The sequence below is a fragment of the Telmatherina bonti genome, assembly GCF_933228915.1.
Source record: "Telmatherina bonti genome assembly, chromosome: 15".
NCBI classification, from domain to species: Eukaryota; Metazoa; Chordata; class Actinopteri; order Atheriniformes; family Telmatherinidae; genus Telmatherina; species Telmatherina bonti.
This window is the reverse complement of record NC_136613.1, coordinates 32,839,432-32,862,620: the sequence shown is the minus strand read 5'-3', so window position 1 is coordinate 32,862,620 and position 23,189 is coordinate 32,839,432. Positions and strand designations below refer to the sequence as shown.

Here is a 23,189-nt window from a genome sequence, read left to right as displayed (position 1 = left end):
TGCGTTTTAAAACTTAAGATCTGAACGCTGAACTGTATGAAGGAAATTATTTACAAAAGTCCGCAATACACCTCCGTTTTCACGCTGGATGTTGGGAACTGTAGTGCTAGCAAGGTAATTCGGCTCAATAATAATGCAAAAGAAACATCATTTCCCAAGAGGCATTGCGATGCCGTCTGACTCGGTCGGTGCATGGAAAGACATGAGCAGAGACTCCACCGTCCAATCACGAGACGCCCAGGCGGAGAAAGAGGCGGGCCTACGCATGAGTTTGTCCAATCAGATTGTTCTTTTCAGCAACACCACACAGGCATCCTTCAGAGAACTAATCAAAAATCAGCGGATGACAAATCCGCGTAAATTATTGTTTTACAGGAAAAATAAGCTTTTATTAAACAAGTTCATAATTCAGCAATATAACTGTGACATACAAAAAATAAAACATACAAAAATGAAGGCATTCTGTGAGTGTTTAAACATCAGTCAAATAAGAGGAGAAAAACAAAAAGCCATGATGTTTGAACAAAAAAAAAAAAAAAGAAAGAAAATGTCATGTAATTGTCCAAACCATTTACAGGTTATAAAACATAGGTACAAAGCTAATCCATCAGAATAAATCTTGATTTTTGTCCTTTAAATGCAAAAAGGCTTGAACGAAAGACTTAAACAATAAATTTAACTTTAACACCAATGTGAATTCTGATTTATTTCCAAGAAACTTAAGTACAAACATTTCCAAGCAACAATTCATCAGTCCTCTACAATGTTTAGCAGAGCGCTCAGCTTCAGTCTGCAGGCCTGCTCTTCTTCTTGGCTAGCTAAAATCTGTCGCTCCAGATCCTTCAGTCGCCACGCCATAGACACAGGAGTGGCCTTCAGCAAGGCTTCTTTCTCCAGCGGCTCATCGGGCTCTGGCTTCTGAAAAACCCAAGGAAACTATCATAAAAATATGCTGTTTTTGTTTCAAGACAAAAAAAATCTAATCTATTGTGCAACGTAACTTGTTTAGAGTCATGAAAGCGGCTGTGTCCTACCTGTGTGAAAGCAGCTGCCCGAGTCTTTTCTCTAGGCACCCACTTCACGGTTGTAGGTGTGGACAGAAGAGTGGACGATGGCATGAAGAGCGGTGTGGTTAAGTGGTCCAGAGGGTCCCCATCTAGCCAACGCTGAAGCTGCTCCATGCTCCTGCAGACAGGAAGCGTTTTCAAGTCAAAGATCATGAGACATGGGTGGAATATCCAGTAGAAATGTGAAAGCTAGTCGCAGTTCGCGGAGAGGCAGCTGTACCTCTTGCTTTCAGCTTTCTCTTCCTGTAAACTCTGGAGGACTCTGTGAGCCAGCAGCTCCTGTGCTGTGGGAGTATGTGTGATGTCCAACGGAGCTGGTGGTGCTTCGACAGGCTCGGTCAGGCTGTGGAACAACCTCTGTCTGAGGGAAAATCCGGCAGATGGAGCGCAGGATGCGGCACTTGCCCTGTGAGGGGAGACAAGGAGAGAACAGGCATCATGATGCAACTTCCTGATCCAATAGAAATAACTAAAATATGCATAATGTAAATGATTACAATAAATATATCATTTCTTCAGGTTTAAAACACACCAGCTAGGTTGAGCTATGATTAATGGCAACATTATATAAACTTCCAACCTTAAAACTGACTCGTTTTGTTGAAACGCAGACATTCATTGAGCACCTACACTTGTGCTCACATATTTATTCATACCCTTTCATTAAAGAAGGAAAAAAACTGCTGCCTGTAAAACAAGCTGAAATTGACTAAAGTAATAATAAATAAAAATTGTATGAAAATCATTACATTATTTTATAATTCTGGTTCAATAGAAATATTTTTTAAAAAGCAAACAAATAAGATAATTTATTACATATTACATCACTCATAAAATAATATTTAGTAGAAGAATCCTTTAATGTTTCGGCTCCAGTCAGGTGTTTTCTGTTCCTCTCAGTCAGACTTCTGCACCTGTTGGCAGGTATTTTGTCCCACTGTTCAACAGAAAAGTCTCTAATTTGTCCAGGACACATTTGTTTGTTTGTTTGTTTCTTTTTTCTTTCTTCAACTCAATTAAATGAAAAAAGTGTCTTATATAACTAAATCACATTTTTGCAAATTTAGTTATTGTTCCTTTTTTAAGTCTCCATTTATTTGAGTGACTGTTGTAAATTCAGTCTTTTCTTTAATGAAAGGAGATGAAGACATATGAGTACAACTGTACCAGGAGCTTTTTCACATGCAGATGGGTGAATTCATTTGGATTTAAGATGCTTCCCAACAAATTCAGCATATTTTCTCCTCGTTTAAATAAATATCTTTGTGTTTTTACAGTGTTGTTCTCTGTTTCACTCTATAATGGCCTGAAGTCTTCGTCGGAACCCAGTTTATGTCTTCATCGTGAAGATTCCTGGGTCACCCTGATCCATGAGTTTTGGTTTTAGCCACAACATGTTAGAAGAGAAACGAACCCAAACCAACTAAAGTCATTTAGAAAAATGACAGGACTTCTTGTTTCCTTTTCATTCAGTTAACAAGCTTTTCATTAAGCAACCTGGATCACTTTAAATTATTTTAACAACCAAAACAAACACAGATATAAGCCATTTTCCAGCAATAACTAAAGCGTCTTGCAGATACACTCTGGTCTCATGTCACACAGACATAAGGACAAGGAAGGATGTGATGTTTCATGACAACAAGCAGCTATTGCTCTGCTGTTTCACCTCATACAGCAGGTTTATAAATGTTAGTTCGCTGCCCGGTGATGGACTGGTGGACTGTCCAGGTGTACCTGCCTCTCGACCAGTGATTGCAGTGGACTAAGTGGTTAGGAAGATGAATGAATGAACGAGTTAGCAGCTAGTCCAGACGGCGCTTCTTACCCGTCCCTCTGCTGCTGCTTCTCTCTGTGTGTCTGTCTGACAGCCTCGGTCCATCCTTCAGGTGGCTGGAAGCTGCTGGATGACGTCGTAGGGAAGTAAACCAGGATCTCCCCATCTTCTGTCAAGGCATCTTTAAAACGGGATAATGAAGCAGACATGGAACGTAAACTACCAACCATACGCAGACATTCTGAGCTAAAGCCGTCCAGTTTGATCCAATCAGAGAATTTTATTCTCATTTTAAAAACCAGCATGAGGGTTTGTTCCTGTATTTACTAACTTTTACATCATTTTTATGAAGCTCATTTATAAGAATGTTATATTTCTGTATCGTAATGCATGCCTGAACCACGGATATGTATGTTTACCTCCGCTAAGGAGGTCATGTTTATCCGTTTGTGTTAAAAAAACAAAACAAAAAAACAAAAGACGTTATGGACGGATCTTCATGAAGTTTTCAGGACTTGTTGGAAATGTTAAAAAGAAGAACCGATTTCACTTTGGTGGTGATCCGGATCACCGTTTGGATGGATGAACTTTCTAAAGGCCTCGGCGGAGGTTTGTGCTCTTCTAGATTGACAGGTCACTATCAGAAATGTGAGTCCACATCTCAATGAGTTAAACGGACGTTGTATTTCATTTTCTCTTGTTTACAGGCCTAAATCGATGTCTGCATTTAAATATCTTATTATTGTTGTCTTCTGACAATATATATTTATATTTGTTTATACAAACAATGAATATGCAGGAAAGCGTGAGAGTTGTGACGATATGCTTTCGTCCCGATTCGATTGAGATTTTTTTGGGTGCCGATTGGATTTATATTGCGATTCTCACAATTCTTCCATATTGCTAATTTTTGTCGATTAAAAACCAAAAATAATGTATAAAATGTTTTTTTATACTCGTCATTTTTCTTGATTTCAATTGGAAAAAAAAAAAAAGTTGCCAGATCATCATTCTGCTGCTATAATGCCCAAGAAAACAAGTTAAAAGATAAAGCAAAATAAAAATCATAAAAATAAAAGCAATTTAAATAAAATAATATAAATAAAATGAAAATAATAAAAAATAATAATTAAAAAAATAAAAATATAAAATAATAATAAAAATAAAAATAATAAAAACAAACATTTTACGATGGATTATTTTAATTCATTTTAAAAAATCAATTTTTTTTAACTAAAAAAAAATTTAAATTGTGAAGCAAAAAATCCAGATTTTCGATTTTTTGACTTGATTTCCACACCCCTAGAAAGCACCATGGCAGTCTGCAATCTTGAAACTCCAGCTGCCGGTAAGGGCCAAAAAGCACCAACATGCATCGCCAGCAGTCAGTGATTGAGATGTCAAAGGAGAAGATAAACGAAGGAGGTTCCCCGATGTCGGCAAGTTGGAAAATATGTTGTATGGGAGTCCCTTACAAAATGCAGGAGCAGCGCAGGAGTTGTTTCACACCGACTAAGAAAGAGAAAAAAGGCGTTAAAAGGCAGCGTAACCGGAGGATCCAGGAAAATAAGGATCAACGTGGAGCTAGCCTTCTCCAGGTGGAAGGGGTCCAAGGAGAAGAGAGATTTTAAAAGAAGTTGCAGCTTTTTTTCTCCACATGCAAGTCGGCTGCGCTGCCTTAAACAGCCTACAGCTGTTCTCATGGGATTAAACTGGACACTGTTGCTTGTTACCGTGGCAGCGTAGCATTAGATCCTGCTGAAATAAAAAAGCCTCGTTTCTGATCAGAGTAAACACCGGCTCTTTGTGGCAAAGCAGCTCAGAAAGCCGTCCCACCTGCTTTCAGTCAGGCTTTAAAGCGTTAAGTCGTCTCCACACCATGAACTATTTCTGCTCATGCACTAAAACCAGTTGATTCCAGTCAGCAGAGGGAAATAACCTGCTTCATGCTACACACAGCATGGAGATGACCGGTTGAACTGATCTTACGCAATGACCCTTTAAACTTGTGCAAATAACAGAGGAAAACAAATTAAATTAAAAAAACACATACACACACACAAAAGGGACCTATATATAATATTTTGTAAAAGTACTTCCATGTGAGCGTCCCCACCTTTACAGACGGGGGGTTCGGGTATCTGCCAGTCCTTCAGCTTGTGGTCGATGCAGATCACCACCACATCATCCCACGGAACCAGACTGAAGGCTTCACGACCTTTCTGCACAACACTGCCCGCCCCTCCACTGGAAGCTCTGGAAACGGGACTTTTGGTGTGCAGTGCCTTTAGCCTGACCCTTTCCAGAAGGTTCTCCAGACGTGACATGAGGAGAGGCTGACTGGGATGCGATGACGGGATCGTAGCGGCGTAGAGACGGATGGAGGAGCACAGTTCTGTCCATGAGTCTGAGCGGAAAGATTCAGGTTTCTACTGGTTCACATCTGATCATTAAATGCTGACATGATCTGCTCAGAAAGCGGTCCGGCTCTCACCTGTTGGACACGGCTGCTCCCACTCTGGTAGCTGCAAGCTGAGGATGGCGCTACGTAGCCAGGACAGATGTTGGGCAGAATTCCAGGCCAGATGTGGGACAAAGTCACAGGTGTCAGGTAGGCAGAATTCGCCCGGCGGCCAAGAGAGGCCACAGAGATCCGGCGAGGCCACCTGATCCGCAACATGAGCCAGGATGGCGTTGTACAGCTGGATGACTGGTGCTGCGTCCTGCGAGGGGAGGCCTGCAGCAGCGCGGTCCTGGCGGTTGGCGTAAACTCTGGAGCTGAACTCACGACTCAGAGCAGCCTCCACAAGCTGCACCAGGGTTCGGCATGAGAGCGGGAACGGCGGTGGAGCACGAGCCAGCAGCCAACACAGAGCCTGGTTCAGCTAGACACACAAGACAGGTCAGAAAAATAAGTTTCACACCAGGTTAGGAGGCTGGGATGAAAACAGAAAGCAAAGATAAGAAGGGAAGAAAAAAAGAGGAAGATGTATGACTTTATATGCTCTGTCTGTCTCTGTCTAGCAAACCGGTTCCAGTGCAGCTTCAGAGGCGAAGTCACCAACAGACTGCATGACGAGTGTCAAAAGACAAAAGATGTGACTATTTTTTACTATTTGGTGTCGTAAAAGATTACAATATATTATTTATTTATTTATTTTAGTGAATAAAATGTATGAAAAATGACTAAACACTTTATAAAGAAAAATAATCAAATTTTATTAATATAAATTCTAAAATGTATTAAATGTAGAATGTATTTAGTTTTATAATATGCATTTTTTAATAAATAAAATATTTATAATTGTATTTCTATATAAAACATATTTATATAAATATATTTTATAAATATAGTTTATATATTTTCTACATATAAAAACAAATCAGTAAAAAAAAAAACCCAAACATTTAAATTGTATTTAAATATGCAAATAATGCACAAATTGTGGTTATGACCTCGTATATCTTTACATAAAACACAGGAGAAAGTTAATGTTGTTAAGGTTTTACTGGTCCGGATCACTGAAAGCCAATTATGTTGAATGTCACACTGGAAATTAAATTAGTTGACGCTTTTGAGTTTAACGTTTGAGCTCAGAAAAGAAATTTAGAAGATATTTCAGTTGCCTTTTATGATTTGATATAAATGGAAGTGATTTTGTTAAATCAACTGTGACATCATGGCATGGTGATCTCTGCATCCTGACAATAATCTAACATGCAGTGTGACACAATTTGTTACCAATAAAAGCAATCCGATCGTGGTACAGTGAATCAATACAACTGTCTCCTGGTTAAAGTGTCGCTTGGTGCTGTTGTAGTAAACCGTGAGCTTGTTTTCTACGCCGTGTAGTACCTGCTTGGATCCCCGCAGATCATTTGTGGTCTCTGGTATGTAGAAGAACGTGTACTCTGATATCAGGCCTTCCTTCATCAGTGTGTCCAGCAGCAGAGCTGAGAGACATGAACCAATCACAGGAGTAATCAATAACAGCCAGAATTCAACACCTACCTGAACACCAAACTGACTATTTTTACCATCTACTAACTAATCAGAACGACTGTGTTGTCATCGCGTACCTTCCTGGAGGCTCAGTGGATCGGCGGCGCCACGGTCGGGTCCTGGTACCAGAAGGACCAGAGGTAGCGGGCAGTGCCAGGTGTTGGCTTTCTGCAGCTGTTTGAGCTGAAGTAAGGCTGACAGCAGAGGAACGTCCTGCTCCTCCTGGCCGGGTTCGACCACGGGCAGAGCGGGGAGCAGCATCATGAGGGCGCCCGTCCCCTGCAGCTCGCAGGACTCTTCCACTTTGGACAGGCTGTCTTCGGTCAGTGGGCCGCGGGACGCCTGGAGGACACCAAGAGAAGAAAAGGAATCAGTTTTACACTTTGAAGGCAGGATTTAATCACCTTAAATAAACACATCACCATGAGGAGGGCGTGTTCTTGGATTTGCAGACAACAACCACAAAAGAAACATTCGGAATGCTGCATATAGGTCCATGACTGATTAACTCATCAGCTGCCAGAGATGTCTTTTGGCATCTTTACAAATCTGATCGTGCACTCCTAAAAATGCCCAACATTGATGTTTTTGGTGGTTTCAGTATGTGCAAAGCTGATTAGGTTGGGTGTGCAAGTCGGGGCGTCTTCACAGCACACGCTCAGTTTCCCGCCCTGAGGAGCACACCTGAGCAAATCTGCCGTCCATTTCCGAACCGGAATATTCTTTGCTTTCTACAAGGTGAGCGACGACGCTGGCAGTACGGCGTGATGAGCTAATCCTTCCACCTCCTGATGTTCTAACCCAAGATGAACCCTTCCGCCAGACTCCTCAGAAACATGCTGGACCTCCAGCTCTGAGCTGCTGACGTGGCGAAAAGCTCCAGTGGGATCTAACCTTGACGGTAACGTGGACTTTATGAATGCGCTGTCCGCTCTCCTGCAGTGAGTTGGAGATGCAGAGAGTCTGCAGGACGCCGTCTGCCTGATCTTCAGACTCCCTGTAACCACCTAGTTTCACCTCCAGCCAGTCTGACAGGATCCTGAAATCACAGACAGCAGGACCGACGTCAGGACATCCAGAAGAACTCCCAACCAGCTGGAATGTTTCCGCTGCGACACGACGATGTCAACGGCAGCTTAATGCTGAAGGAAAGTCACCTGGTTCCCTCGTCAGCACAAGTATCCAACTGGAACCACATTAACACATTCATTACCTAATTAATAATAATAAATAGAAAAGTATGAAGCTGACCTGAAGGATTTATTCAGCAAATTTCAACAAGTTAGATGAAAATTTAAAAGTCCAAGGTGACATGAACTGAAGAAGACTGGACCAATATCTGCAAATCCAAACTATGTTTTCCTTTCATAACACCCAGAATATGTTCATTTATCAGAAATGAATCAACACAGATGAACATGCAGTAGATTTCATTTAAGAATCAATATATCAGGAAAATAAAAGTGCATTATTCTACTAGAAAACCTCCATCTTCACAGAAACTACCTGGACCTTCAGGAGTTCACCTTCAGACATAGAATCTTCCCACAAATCAATAATCATCTAATTAAGTGTTAAAAACAGCTCATTAAAGTCTGAAGAGGATTGGCCGGAGAGCTGAGCGTCGTGACGTCGCGGATGGCGACTCCTCACCTGTCGGCAGGGCTGGCTACGCTCTCATGCTCGCTGGGTAAAAGGAGAAGAGCTTTCCAGAAGATCCGGTCTTCAGGATTTGGGACATTTTCTGTCACCAGCACCGGCAGGTCAAGCGGCGCCCACGCTGCCTCCCTGGTAGAAACACCACAAACCAGTCAAACCAGTGCTTCTCTGTGCCGCAGAACACGAAGCAAGCGAACGGGACTTACTGGAGCAGCTGCTGGTAATAGAAGTGAACCCTCATCTGGTGGACCGCGTCGCGTCTCATTTTCAACAACCTGAACAGGAGAGAGTTTTACTGGAGTTCATATTTAGCACCAGATGTGGAAACATCGTTCCGACATAAAGTTCGCTCGTCGTCGTGGCTTCCCGAAGCAGGAGAAACGTCTGATCAGTCAACACGGCTTCACTGATACACTTCATCCATCCAGCGTGACAAATAGCAGTGGGAAAATCAGAGAAATCGGATATCTGGATTTTTTGCTTCACAATTTTAGAATCAATTTTCCTGTTAAAAAAATCCATTTTTTCAAATAAATAAAATTAATCCATGATAATTTTTTTGTCATTTTTTATAGTTTTTATTGGTGTTTTTAACTTGTCTTCTTGGGCAGTATAGCAGCAGAATGACGGTCTGGCTGCTGGGTTGTTTTCTCCTCATTGAAATGAAGAAAAATGACGAGCAAAAAAAGTTCAATACATTGTTTTTGTTTTTGATCTACAAAAATCAGAAATATAAAAAAATTGTGAGAATCAAAATTAAAATCAAATCGGCACCAAAAAAATCGGAATCAAATCGGGACAAAACCATATGGTCACAGCCCTAATGACAAACGTGTGGATAGCAGGTCTCCATCTTGGATGTGAAAGCGCTGAACGCGCCATGAAACGCCTCAGTTTCCCTTGTTCCTCTGCTGCAGCGGCACCGCCGACAGGCTGCGTAGTACAGTATGTTCTGTACTCGCATACATGACACTTGTGTTTACAGTTTACTCCACTGATGGCGCCATCATCATCATCATCATATAAATATTTATGGTTATATGACCCACACATCGGACTTTGTTCACCATATTTAATGAGTGGCAGATTATTAACCCTCCTTATTTCCAGAAAGACTTCTTCATCATCAGAGTTTATTAAGTGGGGTACACGAACTCTGTGGGGTAGCTGGGGACAATCCAGTGATGATGATTGTTTACTGTGTTTTCTTACAGAGGATGTTTTCTGATTCTTTAGAGGTGTTGCAGATTGTTGCTAATCTTCCTGTTTGTGGTAGTTTTCTATCTTTCTCTTCGCTCCACCTTTTACTTCTGTTGACTCTGCTTTGTTTCATCCCCTCCACTCTGCCTGGTCCAGCATTTATATGTAAGCTCAGCAAAAACAGACAAATGCTGCTTCTCGTCAAGAAGAACTTTATATCCATAAAACTCCTCTATACTGCCGAGAGATGAGAGAGACAGAGAGAGAGAGAGGCTATGATCAAACTGCAGTTGGACGTGACTTGAATCCGATGTTTTCAGTAACGTGTGATCCCCATCTGACTGGTTTAAAGAGAGTGTAAACAGCAAACGTTTGTTTTGAACAGATTCAGTCCAATGTTTCCAATGTGGGACTGAACTGGAGGCAAATCAGATTTTGTTAAATGCTCTGCCACATGTGAATATCATCCATCAACGGAGCCATCTTAAAACAAAGCACATTGGTCACACTGGTAAGACATCTGAACTGGTTTAGATACATGGATCTCCAACAGCTTGATGCCAAACTCTGCACAAGCCTCTGTGCAGAGTTTGGCATCAAACCTGACTCATCTGAGTCAGTTCTGTTGCAGCAGGGACACATCTAAAAGCTGCAGTAGAGGATCAGAGTTGTGGATCCCTGGTTTAGGGGGTAACTGGGTGAAAAATTCCTCCTCATGGGGTTGGCTGATGAGAACCACTGGCAGCCTGACTGGAATATGAGTGCTGTAAAATCTTTGTCAGGTACAGAGGAACCGCTCACTCTTTCATTTTGGTAAACTATTTGTAAAGATTGATTCAGTCAAAAGCTTTACAAACGTCTGTAGTGATACTCCTTTATAGTTATGAGCCATTTCCTTCAGTTCATGAAAACAAAAATCTGTGCTGTATTTATATCTAAAATCTAAAGCATCATCTGTGGGTATTATGTACTCCTGAAAATGATGCAAAAGTATTTATTCCAGCCCTTTAGAACCAGCCTGTCACAGCAGCAAATTCTGCCACGCGATTAATTGTCTCAGAAATGATCGCAATAGAGGATAATATTGCATGAAGCGATTATTGTTGTTATTTTGAGACCATTTTCAACTAAAATAACAATAATGCCATGATAATGTAAGTACATTTAGCTGGATGTGCAGACTAGACTCATCCAGATCAGGATTTCTCCTGCGGTTTTGGCAACGTGGTGATCCGACATGTGGTCTCATGTAACACAGCTACAGCTCATGTTTGACACGCTCCTCTCAAGAACATGTTTGGACTCGACCAGAGGTGGAATAGTAAAATTAAATGTCTTTGACATTGACAATTACAAGTTGTGGAATTACCATTTGTAACATGAATGTTCATTCAGGCAATTCCTACTGGTTGTGAAATGTTTGTAACACTTTTTTTAACAATAGTAAGGAGCAGCATGGCTTTACCAACCACACCATGTTACACCATGTCCTGGTTGTATTTAATCTGTAGGTTAAACACCACAGTGACCGTCAGGAAGATGGAGCTAGCCTGTTTGTTAAGGTCTTTTGTTTCCCAGATGGGAAAACTGCAGCTGATGATGGTGTTTTAGGCGCCGATGGAAGCTTGTTGTAATGCTGTGTTGATTTAATGGTGTCTTAAAACAAATGTGGCACTCAAGAGAGGTCTATTTAGAAGGTCTCCCAGCCTAGCAGCGTCCATGTTGTCTTTAACTACGGCCACCAGCGAGACTGATAACATACAGGCAGGTAAAATGCTTCATGTAGTAAGAAAGACGTGAAGTCTACGGCCTGCATACGTCACATGTTCTGCAGTAAACCATCAACAACAGACAGAACTGGCATCTTGCTGTTATTAATAAGCTTAACTTCTTCTCAATTTATTTACCTTTCATTGCTTTTTACGTATCAGGTCTGCTTTCATAGCCTGATTATTTCTGAATAAAACTGAAGACCATTTCATGAATCTACTGTCAGGTTGAGCAGAAATGCGGCTCATTGACTGGCGGTTGACGTACCTGGTGCTGGACAAAGCCAACGTGCCGGCGTTTCCCAGGCTGACCAGACCCCGAGCCAGATCCGCTATGGAAGGCTGTGCAGGAGCGCTGGGGGCCAGGGCCTTCAGTTTGAAGCGAGGGTCGACGCAGCAAGGGGCTGCAGGAAAACCTCGCATCTGTCTCTTCAGCTGACGACGAACCGCTACCACGTCACGCCACCTGAGAGGAAAAACAGAAGTTTAATATGGATATGACGGGAGCGGAGTAAATACTCTGTACGGGCCGAGAGACAGGCACGTCTCACTTTTCTTACCTTTTAATGAACTTGTGGATTCGCTGCAATTCGGATTCAAGGATGTTTTGCACCAACAGAGCAATGTCAGAGCTCAAAGTCTCCTCGATGAGGCTGCTGCAGACCTGCTCGGTGCATTTAGCCAAACGCTCCGCTTTCTCCCTCAGCGCGTCTCTGAAACAGGGAAACAGCTGCTTTCACCTGATGTGCATCGCTTTAATCTGGTTTGCAAAGTTCTGCTTAGATGATTGGAGATCCTGGGTAAGCTTCTGAAGCCTTACTGTATCTCAGAGGCAGCGGTCTCCTGTATGGTCTCATCTAACACTTGGTGGATGATCTCTGTGCAGAGCGAGCAGCTGAACTGAGCCAGGAAGGCCTCGTGCTCCTGCCTCCTCCTGATGCAGACACAGAAAAGCTAATGTAGCTCAAAATGGCTTCTAATATGTGAGAAATGCTGATTGGGGTGGCAGAAAAAAGTGCTCCAAACGGGCTGTGATCAGACAAACCTCGCCTCTTCCAGCCTGCGCTTCTCCTCAGCAACACGCTCTTGTTCCAACTTGATTTCACAGGAAGAAATCTCCTGCAACATCTGTCCCAACACCTCGCACACCACAGACTCCAGCTGTGCGCTGCTCTCCCTGCAAAAATTAAGCTAAATCAGATGGACTCGATCCACTACCTCCAACATCCTGCCATCAGATGCGCTGTTTGAACTTACGTAAGAGCTGTTGTGACGTAGCTGGCGCCATCGTCGGCCACCTCCCTCACTGCTACTTCCACCACCTCCTCGATGAGACGATCCAACTCAGGCATAATGTCCTAAAAGGGGGGATGAGGATGAGGATAGTGCAAACAATGACTTCAGCACAGCCTTCAGCTAAGAGACGTCCTCACCTCGTCGGTGTAAACCAGCTGAGGTTTGGGTGGAGGAGACGGCGGTCTGACAGGCTGAGGCGGGAACAGCTGCTGCGGCTCGGCCGGCTGAGTCGGAGGCGGGAACGACTCGCTGGGCTCTCCGGTCTCGTCTGCAACAGCTGCAGGCAGCAGAAACGCAGAGGAAACACCTGGAGCCTTGACCTGCATGAATGGATTTGCTGGCTCGGCGCTGGGCGGAGGAGCAACGTCCACGTTAGCAGGACCGGCTGAGACAAAGAAGGACAACATCATCAGACGGACGCAGGGAGAGGTTCCGTTTAAAAAGCTGCGCGGAGACAACCCTGGCGGGACTTTACCTTTGACGAAGCTGGGGGTGGGCTCGGCCAGCGGGACCTCTCCTCTGTATTTATTCTGGGAGTCGAAGCTGCAGACAGGTCTGTGCTGCGGCGGGTTCGGCAGCGGGCCGCCGTTCACCACCTGCCCGACCAGCATCGTTCTCTTTGCAAGGATCACCTCTGACTTCTTCGGAGACGGGGGAAGTTCTGGCTCCTGGAAGGCCATCCGACTCAGCTCCACCACACTGCCAACACAACGACAGGAAATTTGCACAAACCGCAGGAAGTCTCTGCTTCTCACCGGGACGGCGTGATTTGACCATTTCCTGGGAGCTGTCGACGAAAGGCTTCGTGTGTGTGTGTGTGTGTGTGTGTGTGTGTGTGTGTCGAGTGTTTGCCAAGAACCTCATCAGCAGCGGATTACCGCCTCCAACCTGTGTTTGAACGTCGGAGGGACGCCGACTCAGCACCAGTGGATGAATGGATTGTATCACCATGGCAACATAAAAGACCCGCTGAGCGTGAGGGTGGCGCTTGGAACGGATGTACCAATACATATGTTACATGGCCTGAAAACACTCACCCGTCGTTGACGTTGAGGCCGTACTGCTGGACGAAGTCCGTGGCTTCTGCAGCGTTGCGAAACATCAGCATTCGGACGACATCGTCCACTGGGAACGGAGTGGAGCGCGGACCCACAGTGTGAGCCATGTTCAGGGCCTTCAGGGCTTTAGCTCGGACCTACACGAGGTATTTATACATAAAAAATAATGAGACCGTGTGTCAAGCAAGGCAAGACAAGTCGGTTTTAGTTATAGATGCATCAATGGGTTTTCCATTAAACATTACAAGTCATATGAAAATAAATAAATAAATAAATAAATAAAAAGTTTATTAGTAATAGAAGAATAAAACAAAATAATCCAGAAATCTAAGAAACGGGATGTTCCTCTATTTTATCATCACATTTACTAAACGGGTCCTCACTGGGAGTACTGGTTTCATTCATGATACTGCACGTCTGACTGGTGGACAAAAGCATCAAAGGATTCAGAAGCAGCTTTTATTCAACTCATTCCTGGAATGAAGCGAAAACTAAAAACAATGAGTTGAGCTGCTTGATAATGAATATTCATATGTTACTATCGAGACCAAGCCGGCTTGAAGAGTGGATTTTACACAGAAGTGCACTCTTTGTACGTAAACACTAATGATGTGAATCTCACAACAACTAACGACTCAGTTCGGGCAACGAGTCGATTTAGAATCAATTCTCGATTCAAACTGATCATTTCACTTATAAAGAACTGAGAAATTTTTAGGGACGATTCCATTTAAATTTCAACATTTACAAAACTTTTTATTTTTTTTTCATTTCAGTGAGGAAAAAACAACCCAGTAGCCAGATCACCATCCTGCTGCTGTAATGCCCAAGAAGACAAGCTAAAAGATCTATAAAAATAAAAATTACAAAAAAAAATCTAATGGATTATTTTTATCTATTTAAAAAAAAAAAAAAAAAAAAAAAAAAATGATTTTTTTCCAAAAATATGTGTTTTAAAATTGTGAGGCAAAAAAATCCACATTTTTTATTGTTTCTATTTGATCCCCCCCTCCAGCCTCGAGTTTACTTCTTTCTGGAATATTGTCTGTGAAGTCAGACTCCATCTATTTAGTCTCTGAACTGTAACTGGTTAGTACAGCTGTCAATCATAAAAGTCAACCAATGAACTATCAATATACTAAACCAGTGAAAAGGAACTATTTTCCCACTCTGGTACCTGGGAAAGGCCTCAATGGGCCTAAATGGCACCATCAGGTGTGATATCAGGCCCTCCATGTGTTAACATGTGTGTAAAACTGCTCAGCTACACTTCTTTAGCTTCTACTTTAGCACGGTTATTCATCAGATATTATTTTACAAATTATTACATAAATTAGGCTTCAGTCTAAAGTTTATTTTTACTTTGCATGTATTGTTTTTTTTCTGATGCAGAGACACAAATTTTCTTTTTCCACAGCGTTCCAGGTGGATTTACTCTGACAGTCACACATATCTGACATTATGTCTCAGCTTTAACATAAGGCAGAGTGTGTGGATGTGCAGATATATAATATTCTGGCTGCTTTATTTCAGACAGGAGGCAGAGAATAAGGCTTTGTTAAGCTCATTAAACAAAAGAACTGCAAATAAAGTGGGTTTCTGACCTGATTGAAGTATCTGTGCAGCAGGCAGCTGGCGAGGTAAGAGGCTCCTTTCACCAGCTTGAAGAAGCGCACAAAGTTGTTGCTGCTGACGGCGGCGAAAGCTTGAACTGCAAACCTCACCTCGGGGGATTTGCGCACGTCATCGCGGAACTGCTGCACCTCTCTGTGTGAACACGAAGAGCGACTTCAACGACTGGAGTTAACTAAGTGGAAATGTTCCCACGCAGGGCGGTCTGTGACTGACCGGAGGATGTCGCCGTCGTTGAGCTTCAGCAGCACGTTGTACTGCCGGAACTCGGCCTCGCGGGGGCAGAAGGTCTGCTGCGTCGCCAGGTCTTCGTACATTTCCTTCAGACTCTGCAGGCACTTGGTCATGTTCTCGTTGTTGATCTTAGCATCGAAAGACATCATGGGCTCCTCGCAGAGGTGGTGGGCGCAGTGCACGTGGAAGCGTGTGCACTTCTCGATCAGAGACACGGTGTGTGGGCAGCACAGGCGCTGCTGGGTGATATCCTGGAGACGGGACAGAGGGAAGCGTCACAAACCTGTTGTAAGTAGGGTGACCAGATCTTCTCTCACCAAATGTGGGACAAAGTGAGATTCCACTCTGCCATGACAAAGTTAAAAAAGATAAACTTTCTATTCTGCTCTTTGATATTATTCCTATCCAAACATAACATATCTGTGATTATAAAGCCTCCCTCTGAGTTGCACGTTTTTCGTGACTTGGATTTTTGTGCAATTTCACGCCATATTTCCCGCCGTGTGACACGGGAAACTCTACTTTAACAAACCTTCTGTCAGTCTCCTGGAACAGGTTTAACCCAGGAATTTAAGCTTTTCCAGTCTTTGTTGTAACAAAACTTTATTTTCTTCGTCACTGCGGGCGTCTCCCTGTCCTCCATGATCAATCCGTGTATTCATTTATCATTTTCATTAGTTGGTGCATCCTAGATGTTCATTAAGTCCCGCCTCCAAGTTTGATTGACAGGAGTAACTAAAATCAGCAGGCGGTGTGATGTGACAGCCGTCAAATCTTTTGCCACACACAATTAGTAAAAGCCAATTTTGTTTGGTTTTTTTTCCTTCACAAAAGTGAAGATGGTCGTAACGATGCAGGACAGCGCCCCGTTTTGTGGGACGTGTGAAAAGTAATAGAAATGCGGGACGATCCCGCACACAGCGTGACATCTGGCCACCCTAGTTGTAAGACGGCACTGTGGAAACCTGTCTCGGAGCTTTACCTTCCGGATGCCGCGGGTCCTGTTCCACACAAAGTCATACCAGTCCCGGTAGTTGTCTTGCACCTGGTCCATGATCTGGGTCACCAAGTAGTCCATGGTCATGCTGAGCACAGGTAGAGGGCGGAGCTCGTGAGGCAGAGGCTCCTCTTGATCAGCTGACGAGCGGCTGTACTCCTTGATGGCTGCTGAGTGATCCACCTGGAAGAGGACATCAGATGATAGTTTGTCTAAAAACCCCTTCTGATTAAAAAATAAACAAAGAAACTGTGAGCTCCTCCTCAAGCGTCACCATTTGCTTCAACATCCATTTAACAGACTAACAGTGTGGTTTAATTCTGCACAGCAAACAGTCCAGCTCCATGTCTTACAATCTTACATCCAGCCAGGAAGACTCTTTCTTCTTTATCTGAGGGTGAAAAACAGGTCAAGAACCGCCGGCACCCACAGCCACCATTGTTTATATCACCAAACAATCCTCTACTGAGGTTTTTCAGGCATTTATATTCAAGATATTTACAAAAAGGGAGCAGAAAGTTCACTGTAAATGGTCCTCTATGTCTGCAACAAAGCCAGGAAGACGATGTGATGCACGGTGGAGCTGAAAAACCCAGCTGAGTAGGAGCTGGCTTGGTGAGGATAGCAGGTAAACAGCAGCAGAAATAACTGTAAACAGTTTCTTATGGGATTGTTTCAATGCCAATAATTTCCCCCTGAAAGCCGAGACATGAGAAGAATCTGCAGATGAGAAAAAAGCGCGGTGGTTGTTGTTTCTAAATCTTAGCAGATGTTTTCATCTGGCAGATTTTCCAGTTTAAATCTTCTCCAACCTTTCCTCCTCATATTAAGAGAACTATTTTTAGGAGTGTATTTCTGCTGGGGGCCTCTTGGTTTTAAAGATAAGAGGGACTTTGAAGAGTTTCTCAAAGAATCCCACAAAGTGCGCGCATTTGACTCATTTTTAACTAAAAACAGAACTTATCTGTAGATAAGAGGAGACGTTACCATCTCGGTTTCTGGGATGATCTCAAACACGCTGAGCTGGTTCCTTGTTTCTCTCATGTACCTCTCCTTCTCTGGACACATGTCGGGACACGTCCCAACAAAAACACTGGACAGGTCCAAATCTGTCCTCTTTGGCCTGCCTGTGGGGAGACGAGCACATGGATGGATGTGGTGCTTGTTGCCTTGTGAGTCGTGTCGATGCTGCAGCGGGGGGGCGTGAGCGCAGACATCACCTTGACGGAGGATCTTGTCTTTCTGCTCCAGGAGGCGGTACTTCTCCTCTGCGGTCTCAGCCACTTGGCCGATGAGGTGGAGGAGGGAGGAGTTGACGGGGCGCTCCAGCGTCTCAGTGCTCGTCTCTTTTTGGGGCTCTGTGTCAAACTGCAGAACTTTGACTGGGGATGACTTCCTCACCGGAGAGCTGAGGAAGACGAGATGTCAGAGAGCCACGGAGCTGCAGAAGTGACTCCCACCAGCAAACATTTGGCAGCGCATTACCTGAAGACATGGGAGCCGCTGAGCGCTGCAGGTCTGAGCGGAGGCCTTCGGAGAGGTGAGGACGCAGCCTTAGACTCTGGGAGTTTTGGACTTTCCTCCTCTGCCTCCTGTTTTCCCGCTGCCGCTCTGCTGCCTTTCTCCCCCGGACCTGAACCACAAAATATAAACATCTCAGACATCATGAAGCAGCTCCGCCTGCAAATCTAAACATGTTGATAATAATATTCTGCATTGTTTCAGTCTGTCGTTTTAACATCGATCCAGCTTCATTTACTCTGCTTCTTCTTCTGCCACAGGACGAAGAGCTCGTGTCTGTGCAGGACTTTGCCTCTCTTCTTCGCTTTCGCTGCTGCAGCCTGAAACCGACCAAATTCAACAAATGAAAAGTGAAGAAACGTTGAAGATAAAACTGGGCTAAACACAGTTCCAACAGTTAAGTTCAGAGGGACTAAGACAGATTTCATAGGGACTAGCGATGACTTCAACTTTACAACCCATCTCTGTAAGCATGAAGCAGTACGGCTGCATTACTCTTCATTTCCTCGTGCATTTATGAGGAGCTGAAACCTAGTTTTCTAAAGCCTCTGAAGCCTCAGAAGCATCATGCTGGCAGTGTGAAGCCTGTGTATATCCAGCTTTAAAACATGCTCAGTTCATGTGAACTTTCTAACAACTCAACAAAGTGATTCTGTGTTTTTTTTACGTTGATGTTGCAGCTTTTTTTCCAGCAACTGAAATGTGGGGAAGAAATGGATGACGACTGAAATGTTACAAAAAAAAAAAAAAAAAAAAAAAAAAGACTCAACAGCGATTTGGTTCAACATCCTCACACGTAAATCTGAGCTCAGCTCAGATGGAGGTTTTGGACTTCTGGTCAGAAAGGTTATGTTGTGTAAAAGGAAGAGCTCTTCATGTTCTTCCTACAGCTGGAACAGATTCACCGTGACACCAAGCGGTCAGTTGAACTTCTCTTCGCCACTGGAAGCCTTGTTTTTTTGTTCTGTGCCAAATACAGGAGTAAAGTTTTGTGTTGACTTTGTGTCCTGACTGGAAAGTTACATATGGAAATGGATTCTGGTCAGAAATACTGATCCGGGGTATGCAGCTCAGGCTGGTTTTCTTCTTTATATTTGGGGTTGAAGCTTTTTCATCGCTGCTATTTGGGAATTTTTCTTTCTCCAAGCAGCTTTGGATAATCTCAACAAATGTTTCTGTACATGCCACATTTTTTCCTTAATAAAATGCAAATTACAAAAAAACTAGTTTGTTTTACATATTTACGGCCGTTTGTGTGACATGTAAAACAAATAACAGGAATGTAACTGTTCATCTAAAGCAGGGGTGTCAAACTCCAGTCTTCGAGGGCCGGTATCCAGCAGGGTTTTGTTGTTTCCCTCGACCAACGCAGCTGATTCAGATCAAATGGATCCAGCAGCTTCTTGTCGACCTATTTATTAATTTCAGTCAGGTGTGTTGGAGCATGGTGACAACTAACACCTACAGAATACCGGCCCTCCAGGACTGGAGTCTGACAACGGTGATCTAAAGCAACTGACCTGAAGCAGAGAGTTGGAGAAGAATATTTAGGAGTCATTTCTGGTATTTTCATGTGTCAAGTTGGTAAATATGTCAGAAATACATAACAAAATGGTAATGAAATAGGGATTATTATATTAACTGTAACTCGACATAGTCGGGGTATGAAGGACCTTGTTAGGAGGTGAACATGGCAATAAAAGCCTACTTTGATTTTAAAAAAACAACATAACTTTCAGACTTTATTACTATGTTACTACTGCTTGGGACCAGACAGGCCTCCCTCATTCAACTGCAGCAGGTGTAAAATACTACATACTACTACATAAATACTACATACATAAATACTGCAGCCAGAATTTTACCAGGGACAAGGAAGAAGGAGCACATTGCTCCTGTTTTTAAGTTGCTTCATTGGCTTCTGGGTAAACTTCAGACTGACTTTAGAACTGCTGCGTCCATATGGATCATCTTTCTCTCTCAGGTAGTCTGACCAGACTTTTAAATATTCCACAGACTGAAGCAGAACTTAGGTGACAGAAGCTTCTCAGATGCTGCTCCAAGCTTTGATGATGCACATAGCAGACGGGCTTTTCACTCACTGGACTACAACCAGAGGGAGACATTAAGATTTGGTTTCTTTAACGCCTCTATTTATTTTATTTCTAGTTTTGACTGTCTTCCTTTCATTCTCTGCTTTACTGTACAGAACTGTGGTCAGCACTGTTGTTTTTGAAGTGCTTTAAAATAAAGCAGTACTTACGTGGTTATCAAAGTGTATGATGGCCATGTTCTTAGCAGGCCGGCAGAAGATCTTACAGACTTTGCCGAAACGAGCAAAGTGCTTCTCCAGCACATCCTTTTTGTTGAGGACTGGAGGCACATTCCTGCACTGGAGAGAAGTTAGATCACTGGGAGACGTTCCGCCGAGGCTGTCCAAGCTCTCCCTGCGGGCACCACGGCTCTTAGGGGTCAAGGCTTCAGCTACTGGATCTGGGGTCATGGCTGAATCTACAGACAGAACAGAATGAGTTCATCTCAATAATGAAATCTGTTCTTTTTGTTAAGTGTGCAGGATTCTCTCTGGGTCAAAACTGTTTGGTTTTTGTAGCAGAAACTAAGCTGGAAAAAAAGGTCATAAATTCATGTTTTGGTACAACTCATACTTATAATTAAAACTAACCAGGTTAATGAGTTTGCTAAAATAACTAAAATGAAAACACATCCGTTCTTTTGAGATTATATTTAGTGTTAAAGCAACCACACAGTGAAAGAACTGGCAAGTTAATTATTAATCAGTGTTAAACTAACCATCCAGGCACCCTCATGTTGTTTATGTGTACCAAGCAGCATTTTATTTAAAAACATTTAATGACAACCAGTGTGTAGGATTTGCATGCCTCACCTGACACCTCCGGTATTTCAGGCACATCTCTGCTAATTTTGGACGGTGTGGCAGACAGGTCTTCCTCCTGAGCTTGGACTTCTTCCGTCTCGTTCTCCTCCCATTTCACCGTCTGCTTCGGGGGTTCCTTTGAGACGTCTTGTCTCACTGGGTTGGTGCAATCTCTACGAATACCGCTTAGAGCCCTGCCAAATAAGCCTCCTGGTGGGCCGCGGGACCTGATCAGAGGCCGTTTTGAGGGATGTCTTGAAGAATCTGCTCCTGCTGGAACATCTTCTTCAACAGCTGGCTTCTCTAAGTTAGCAGCTGTTGGATCATCTTTGCGCTTGGTTCCCTTGCTTAACCTTGCAAATACATTTGTGTCCCCTTGGACAGCAAGGTTGCTTCCCTTCTCGTCAGTGTTCATCTCTGCTTTAGCTTTGATGTCAGTAAAACCTGAAGGCTGGCCGAAAGCAGCTCCTCCGGACAGGGAGGCTGGTTGAGTCTGGAGGGTTTTGGCTGTAAAGCTGAAAGAAGATGGAGTGGTGGGCTCTGTGGTACTGGAACTGGAAGGGGCAGCTGGCTGGGAAAATGTGAACTGAAGGGAACTAGTTGAAGCACTGCTGTTACCAGTTGTTGGTGGATTGTTTTGAGCAGAAATAGAGGGAGCAGCTGGCTGTGAGAAGCTGAAGCCCAGCGGTCCAGACTTGGCAGCAGTCAACAGAGAGAAGTTTGTGGTTGTAGTGGTGCTGCTACTCATCGTGTTGGAGCCTGTCTGAGGCCCACCGCCACCAAAAGCTGAGCTCGACATTGTAGTAGTTTGAGGATTGGCTGGTTCTGGGCTGGCGCTGAAGATTGGCTTAAAAAGAGCCTCATTGGCTGGCTTGAAACTAAACTCTGACGAACCAAATCCTCTGCTTTGGGCCACCGTCTGAGCTGCACCAAATACACCGGCAGAACCACCGGTAGAGGATGACTGTCCAAATACTGACTGCCCAAAGTTAAGTGGCTGAGGCTGTCCTAGGGTAGTGGTGGAGCCAGGGGCCATCTGAGAGTTCCCAAACCCAGACGACTGCTGACCAAAAGCAGGAGGTGGTTTGCCAAATCCTGGAGCCTGACCAAAGGCAGAGGGTTGCCCGAATGCAGGCGTCTGTCCGAAGACTGAACCCTGATTCAGTCCAGAAGTCTGTCCAAAAGCTGGCGTTGTGACGCTGCCAAATCCTGAGCTACTCAGTCCCAATGGTGGCTGTCCAAAAGCTGGTGCCTGGCTTATTGTAGGCAGAGAGGAGGGCTGTGCAGGTGGCTGTCCGAAGGCTGGAGCCTGGCTTATTGTTGGCAGAGAGGGCTGTGCAGGTGGCTGTCCGAAGGCTGGAGCCTGGCTTATTGTTGGCAGAGAGGGCTGTGCAGGTGGCTGTCCGAAGGCTGGAGCCTGGCTTATTGTAGGCAGAGAGGAGGGCTGAGCAGGCGGCTGTCCGAAGGCTGGAGCCTGGCTTATTGTAGGCAGAGAGGAGGGCTGAGCAGGCGGCTGTCCGAAGGCTGGAGCCTGGCTTATTGTAGGCAGAGAGGAGGGCTGAGCAGGCGGCTGTCCGAAGGCTGGAGCCTGACTTATTGTAGGCATCGAGGAGGGCTGAGCAGGCGGCTGTCCGAAGGTGGGGGCTTGTCCGAACATGGTGTTACCGTGAGCCGAAGCTTGGCTCAACACAGACGGCTGTCCAAACGCGGATGGCTGTAAAAACCCCATACTTTGGGCTTGGTTGTTGGCACCTTGCTGCCCAAATGCCTGAAACAAGCTGGTCTTCACGGAGCTGCTCGGGGCCTGAAAAGCTCCCTGCGGGCTTCCGAACGGATTGGGGGGATTCATGGCGTTCAGCACTGCTTATTTAAAAGAAAATAGTAAAAACCTTTAACACAACGGATAACATATTTCGTTAAAAAGCTGTGAAAACTTTAAGAAGGCTTGGCTATATTAATGAAAACATGATGCTAACAGAAGCTAACAACAAAAACTGATAAAGTTTCTTTAAGAAGTAAAAGTCTGTTTCACCGCTTTTTAGGCCATCATATTATGGGGAAAGGGAGAAAACGAAAGCCC

The 23,189-nt window shown here is 44.0% G+C and overlaps 1 protein-coding gene across 1 annotated transcript; it reads right to left on the bottom strand.

Annotated features, from left to right (window-relative positions):
* Window positions 1-459: 459 nt before the first annotated feature.
* Window positions 460-22,993, bottom strand: mcm3ap (minichromosome maintenance complex component 3 associated protein). The gene is made up of 28 exons (XM_079254060.1): window positions 21,119-22,993; window positions 20,477-20,724; window positions 18,452-18,533; window positions 18,178-18,325; window positions 17,913-18,100; window positions 17,680-17,819; window positions 16,678-16,875; window positions 15,678-15,946; window positions 15,434-15,596; window positions 13,809-13,966; window positions 13,247-13,470; window positions 12,909-13,156; window positions 12,733-12,833; window positions 12,521-12,652; window positions 12,296-12,409; window positions 12,036-12,188; window positions 11,744-11,941; window positions 8,713-8,781; window positions 8,501-8,635; window positions 7,742-7,886; window positions 6,925-7,189; window positions 6,701-6,798; window positions 5,339-5,729; window positions 4,961-5,251; window positions 2,896-3,025; window positions 1,288-1,473; window positions 1,035-1,185; window positions 460-918 (listed from the first exon to the last, which is right to left on the bottom strand). The coding sequence occupies exons 1-28, from the start codon at window positions 22,956-22,958 to the stop codon at window positions 751-753; spliced, it is 6,633 nt and encodes a 2,210-aa protein (XP_079110186.1). The 5' UTR covers window positions 22,959-22,993; the 3' UTR covers window positions 460-750.
* Between the last annotated feature and the right edge of the window lie 196 nt (window positions 22,994-23,189).

Bases quoted from the DNA above. Each gene is read 5' to 3' on its own strand.
- mcm3ap (XM_079254060.1), bottom strand. From the start codon at position 22,958: ATGAATCCCCCCAATCCGTTCGGAAGCCCGCAGGGAGCTTTTCAGGCC. The intron at 7,190-7,741 runs GTTAGATCCCAC...GGTGTCCTCCAG, and splicing joins AAGTCCACGTTACCGTCAAG to GCGTCCCGCGGCCCACTGAC. The intron at 1,186-1,287 runs GTACAGCTGCCT...TCCTGTCTGCAG, and splicing joins GAGAAAGCTGAAAGCAAGAG to GAGCATGGAGCAGCTTCAGC.